The sequence below is a fragment of the Lissotriton helveticus genome, chromosome 2_1 (genome assembly GCF_964261635.1).
Source record: "Lissotriton helveticus chromosome 2_1, aLisHel1.1, whole genome shotgun sequence".
NCBI lineage: Eukaryota > Metazoa > Chordata > Amphibia > Caudata > Salamandridae > Lissotriton > Lissotriton helveticus.
The window spans coordinates 1,624,507,515-1,624,514,274 of NC_136059.1; the positions used below are offsets into that span (position 1 = coordinate 1,624,507,515).

General features: G+C 44.2%; 1 protein-coding gene across 1 annotated transcript in view; it reads left to right on the plus strand.

The window, feature by feature from the left end:
• LOC144819874 (thioredoxin-like) overlaps positions 1 to 2,674 on the plus strand; it is a 362,035-nt gene extending 359,361 nt beyond the window's left edge. The window contains exon 4 of the mRNA XM_078677597.1: positions 2,489 to 2,674. Within this exon, the coding sequence (XP_078533723.1) occupies positions 2,489 to 2,551 (63 nt within the window). The 3' untranslated portion in view covers positions 2,552 to 2,674. The remainder of the gene's footprint in view (positions 1 to 2,488) is intronic.
• The last annotated feature ends 4,086 nt before the right edge of the window (positions 2,675 to 6,760 follow it).

Consider the following 6,760-nt stretch of genomic DNA (forward strand, 5'->3'; position numbering starts at 1 on the left):
GTCATATCTGTGAGGCAACACAAAGCCATCCTGCGTGGCATGACTTCATAGATTTAGAAGGCAAAGCGCAAAGTTCTGCGTTGCCTTAATCTGCATCAAGGAGGCATTCCATGGCATTGCAGTGGGTGTTTCAAGCAACACCTGTGGATTTTTACACTGCTCCAGATTTACAGAGTCACGAAAACCTGAGGCAGCGACAAAATGTTACGCCTCTCCAGAGCAGGCATAAGAAGGAGAAATGTTTTAATTTCTCCTCTTTTTTCCTCTTCCCATGTGTGCTGCATTCTGAAGCAAACATAGAACGAGGAAAACGCCTCTTGGGATTGTTTTTGAGCAAGAAGTTGCCCTTTCCTGCACAAAAACAATTCTGCCAACAATGCAGACATCCTTGCACCATGGTGCAAGGGTACCTACTTTGATGCTTGGCACCAAATTACGCGCCGGCACTGGTTGAAAGGAATACACTGTATCTCATAAATATGGTGCATTCCTGCCCTTTCAATTTGGCATAGGGCAGTACAGCAAAAAGACTTCTGCTGCTGCCCTTCACCAGTTTCTTGTAAACGAGGCCCTTAGTGTCTGTCACCTGTTGTACCAGACCACAATTGTGTGAATTTTTTTGTCAATTCCCTTACCTTACCCTCCATAATATTTTGAACATAAAGATTGTTCGAAAAGAACAATAGCCGTACGTAGAGCAATGGCGTAAGGTGGTTAAACCACCAACGTGTTCAGCTTGTTGTGGATGAATTGTTCCCTTTGTATCGATACCACTGGCAAAAAACAGACACATCTTTATCTAATAATAAACATACAGATGAAAAGTATAGACATTTACAGTAGTGTAAGACAGGCTGGACAGTAATCACGTGTTTACTTCTAGTTACATGTGATGACATTTTAACATATTTTTTAAGTCGTGGAGAGAAGAACTTATTTGAAGGTCTTCTGGTAGAGATTCCAGAGTGCAGGGGGACTATAAAGTATCTGGAAGTAGCACAGAATGATTCGGTGCGACTAGATTTTGGTTAGAATTTGGTTAGCAGGTCTTTGGTCCTGGGTTGAGGTGCAGAGAGAGAAGATGTTGGAGAGGTAGTGTGGGACAGTACTGGAGGCGCACATACAACCAGGTTTTTTGTAAGAGAACCACCCAGCTTGCTGACTGTATGATGAGATGGAATTATACCTGAGGACACTTTATAAGATTCTATTGGTGAAATTTAGGGGCACGTTGGGTGATGTGAAGAATATTGTAGCAGACCCTCCAGATAGGCTATTGCAATTGTCAGGTCTCTGCGAACAAGTGAGTTCATGAGTATTTTAGCTATATTGAATGAGATGCGTGGAAAGATCACCTCTATGCTCAATATTTGATAATGTGCTACAGGAGCTGCAGTAGTTAAAAGAAATTGATTTTTCATGGATGGGCTGAAATGAACCCCAATCTTTCCCTGGTCGAGTAAGACGGATGGGTGCCGATGAGAGGGAAAATACAGGCACTCAGAAGGCTTTAAAAGGATGTCCCATACTGCCTTCCAGTGATCGATGACCATGAAAATTAGATTTGTATGACTAAATGAAGAATGAAAAAGTAAAAATTATTCGAGTGTTTTCAGCATAGATGGGGCCTTGTGAGCAGAGAAAGAATGGTAATATAGAATGATCAAGTGTCAAAGTTAGTAGAGGTATTTAAAATGAAGAGGATGGAAGAAATGTGAACATTGTTTGAGTTCCCATGAATCTTTAATCGAGTACATTTAGTTTTTTTCTTTATTTTCTATTTCAATACAACAAGAGGACGTCGACAATGTCAAAGACGCCTACTAAGGCAATTAGAATAAAGCAAGAAAATTAAACACAGATACTTTAAAACAATTTGGACAAAGAAGATAGGAACAAAGAAAAGAGGCAAATCATTTTATATATGAAGGCAAAAACAATTGAAATTAGGATCAAATAGATTGTAGTATTCCACCCTCTGCCATCCACCCCTAGATATTGGCATCAAAGGATCTCAGATACAACTGCATTTCATAATTGCTATTTCCATCACCATACCTTCTTTCTCAACATAAAGGCAGTCAATTCAAGTGGCATGCGGCTACGAGAAGGTGTGTCGTACTTCACTGCCTAGAGATACAGTCACTCATGGACAGACAAAGAGAAAAACATTAAGAGATATATCTGTGGAATAAAACAAGAACATTTCTAAAAAACAATGTACCATAATTGATGCGTGATGCCCCACTGTCTAATGACATGGTCTTGTCTCCTCAACAAGGTCATCTCTAAACTAAACACAGAATAAAAAGTTACATTAATCGAAATTATGATAAAAAAGCAGCATGCAAATTTCCCGCGATTACCATGTAATTGGGCGTTATACTGTAGTAATATTTTGCATGCTGCTGCTATCTCTTAATGTTGTAACATCAATAGGCCTTTCCTGACATGTTAATTGCTCTCTTTTTCCTTTTTGTCCTTGCAGCTTGATGAATTCAGTGGATCAAAACCAGAGCCTCTGGAGAACAGAATCCGGGAGCTGATGTAACACCGACCGAACGTCTCGAAATACCAGAGGATAGTGAGGAAGCTCCTTGGATCCTACCATTAGGCAGCAGTGTAATGTCAGGCACCCCCCTCCCCCCAGGGTGAAGTAAAGCAAGTGACTCAATGACTATTTCTTGTCTTCCTTTACACAATCATTGTACACAAAAGAAGCGTGATGTGCTGGCAAGCAGAGGAAATGTGGCACAACCACGTGGCTATGGCACTTCCTTGTGGATGCTTACTTCTTTTTTAAGATCTACTTCCTGTAAAGAATACTCTGATACAGTGAAATAGTTCCAGGTAAGGAAGCCTAAACTCAGGGACCTGGTCTTTCCATGGCTCTCTCCATTAATGTGCTTGAGACACACACACCCTCCCCCGTTTCTAGGCAAGATAGTATTTAGGGCAGAGTCCCAGCTCAATGTGGTTAGCTGGAATATCACAGAACTAAGGGGCATATTACCAAGGGTGGCGATAGGCAATTATCGCCGGTTTAGCGGCCGTTTTCGGCCGCTAAGCGGCGATAATTCTATCGGTCTATTAGCAAGCTGTCGCTAACTGATGTTAGCGACAGCTTTTAGGCGATAGCGAGCGGTTTGGGGCCCACTTTGCATGTCAGCGATATTTATTGCTAATGACATGCAAAGTGGGCGTACCTAACCTGTTAGCGACTGAAAGCAGTCACTAACGTCGCTATCGCCTATTAGCAAGGCAGGCGTAGCGATGGAAATATTCCCGCTATCGCCAAAAACTAACGCCTGCTCAGACCAGTTCTTAGCCATGTTATCCAATGGGAGGTGGATAACATGGCTAAGAGCATTTCGTAGCTAATGCGTGAATATCGCTGTATTCTCAGCGATATTCACGCATTTCGCCGCTATCGCTGGATATTTTAGCACAATGGAGAAAAACGTTGCTAAAAGCATGTTTTCTCCGCTAACATACCCAGCGATAGGCAGCGATAAAAAAAATTGTCGCTAAGCCTATTTAGCGATAATTATCGCTACTTGTTGGTAATATGCCCCTGAGTATTAAAAGAGAGGATGAGAGGAGGCTTACACCTCACTAAAGCAGCATATATTGGGCCTACAAGAAACCTGGAACACAGATAGTACGTTTGTTGAGGATGGGTATACCTCTTATTTCGAACCCGGCCCACCATCATAGTCGACTGGGCAGGGCCAAGGGTGGTTTACTCACCTTAATCTCCCTTAAAATCCGATGCACACCAGAGAAGCAAGACATAGGCTCCAGTAACATCCTGGTGGTCCAGCTAGTTTTTAAGAATTCGTCAAATGTACTGATTGTGAACATTTCTATTTCTTTTGTCAGGGTTAATCCCTTGGATCAATTTCTATGTTCAAAATCCTTATTAGAGTCGTTTGGGGAAAAGCAGAACGCTCCTGATTCTGTGATTATTTTAGGCGATTTTAACTTGCATTTATGTCGAACGGGGTGCCATGTTTCTGATGATCCTGGGTTAGGGACCCACTCAAGTGCCCACTTTAAGCACAGGCACCAAGGGGGCCTGCTCGAGGAAATTTTTGCTTATTTTAATTTACAATACATGGGGAGGGGGTGGAGGTTGAAGGTATTCTATCATTCACTGGGAGAGGCTCTAGCTCTACCTCTGATTGATTTTTATGTTCACCTTTCTGAACCAGTTTGTCCTATGCTTTGTGGTCAAGTGGAACCAGTTAGTGACCATTACCCTCTTTTCTGGCCCTGGAAAGGGGTTGGTGTAATGTAGCTGGCCTCATGGTGGGCCCCAAGAACACTGATTTCAGTCTAAGGGCCTGACCCTGGGGAATAAAATGGAACACGTTTGTTCCTTACCACTTTTCAAATTATCTGTTTAGCCTTTGTGGGGAAGATGCAAGCTTGTGTTTAGATGGTGCCACTAATAGCGACACTTTACTAAGTGCCTTCCACAGGCTATGTTAACAAGAAGCAAACAAACTCGTGAGGCTGCTAGGTAGATCTAAACCTCGTGGGGAGAGGTGGTTTGATAACAAGTGCACGGAGGAGCACCAATAGCTATTAAAGGCTTTAAAACAAATTCCCCAGGATAAGGATAAGATATGTAGGAGAAGGAAAACATACACGCAAACCCTGGTAGACTGCAAAAAAACAAAATTAAAGCAAAAGCGTGGGATGACTTCAAGTAAATGTTTTAAAAAAATAGGTGCCATGTTTTGGAATATTGATAATCGTCCTTTATTTACAGGGGCCATCAATAGTACACATGGGTAACTCACTTTCAGGGTATATACAGAAACCCCTCAGAGGAGCCAAGGACCCCTGTCCTGTCACTTACCAGAGGGAGTTATGTCTTGATCTTTACTGAGGAGGAGGTGACAGAAGCCATTTCAACCATTTCAAAGGACAAAGCGCTTGGCTTGGATGATGTTGCCGCTGATTTATACAAGTTAAACCTCCCTACTTGGGCTAACATTTTAACTCGTGTTTTTAATGCTGCTTGTAAGACAGGTTTACTGTCCTCCTGGTTAAGGTCCATTATCAATGATAATTCATCATACCAGTATTTAAGAATGCTATAGCGATGCTATTTAACGATGCTACAGACGTATTTCCTTATTGACTCGGTAGTCAAGGTTCTGGGGAGAGTGATCCTCTCTAGATTTTCCGACTGGCTGGAGCAACATAATATTATTTACAACTTGCAATATGGGTTCAGACCAGGGAAAATCACTATAGATCAGTACCTTAATTTACAGCTGATTATCAGCAAATACACTGTAGCCAAGAAAGGTAAACTGCACTTGTTCTTTATGGACTTAACATCCGCTTTTGATCAAGTGAATTAATCCAAATTGTGTCTCTTGTTGCTTAATTTGGGAGTGGATTACAACATCGTCAGTTTCTTACATGAGCTCCATGTGGACCTTTCCGCCCCTGTGAGATATACCGTATTTTTCGGCATATAAGACGTCTTTTTAACCCATGAAAATCTTCTTGAAAGTCGGGGGTCATCTTATACACCGGGTTTCGTCTCATGCAACTTAACGCTGTGAGGAACTGCGCCCATAGATCGATGGCAGGGGTCAGTTGCTACTGAAGTCGGCCCCTGCAGAAGGTACTGCAGTGCTCTGGACTGCTGCACCATAAGCGGTGAGAGAAGTGAGGCGGACTTGGTGTGCTGAGTGACTACCATGGTGCTTCTGAGACTGTGGGAGACACTGGCAATTACTGCTGTGAATCACACACGCAAAGTTATGCACGGCCCATAGTCCTGGGAAAACGCAGTAAAAGGTTGATGGGGCTGCCGGCCGCTCCTGGGTGGCTTTGGCTGTGAGGTGGAGCATGGCAGAGCAGGCACTGGAGTCTTGGCTCCCTGGTTGGGGGACGAGCAGATCGGCCGCTGCATAACAGGCGCTGCCGCACTGATTAATGCCGCTCTGATTAACACCTTCGCTGCGGCAGCTATTCCGCCGCAGCGCTAACGGTCGCGGTCGCCGCGCGGCGCTCCCTCGCTGGTGACAGAACCGTTCCGTCACGGCTTGCGGGTGAGCTGTGCTTGTGACGGAACGGTTCCGTCACGGCCCCGCCCGCTTAATGAAACCCGCCGCGCAGGCGCGGTGGCCGGGCCGTGACGGAACCGTTCTGTCATGAGCACAGCCCACCCGAGGGGCATGACGGAACGGTTCCGTCAATAGCGTGGAAGGGGTTAAAGGCTCTGACACCTTTAGGTAAAGTCCGCGCTATATAAAAACGCATACTGTAAAATAAATACCGGTAAATAAATACCGTACCTAAATAAATATGCTAATATAGGGCGTGCTGTAACTTCAGGGACAGGCGCCGTAATGAATTACCGTACCCCAGTTCCACCGCTGCACCTGAGCGCAGTCTGAATTACACCCCAGGATGTAGGCAAAGTTATCACAGCTAATCACCGCCCAGTCACTCTGGTGCCGTAATGAATAGCGCACATCGGCCGCTGCCAGGCCCGCGCGGGCGCACTCTGATAACAGGTGTGCATTGGAAGAGGGGTAGTCTTATACGGCGAGTATAGCCCAAACCCTGTATATTTTAACAAGAAAAGTAGGGGGGTCGTCTTATACGCCCAGTCGTCTTATATGCCGGAAAATCAGACCAGGAGCCTCTCCTCACCCATAAATGTACACAAGAGAGTCAGCCAGAGCTGTATATTAGCACCACTATTATTTACCTTAAATTGAAACAACTT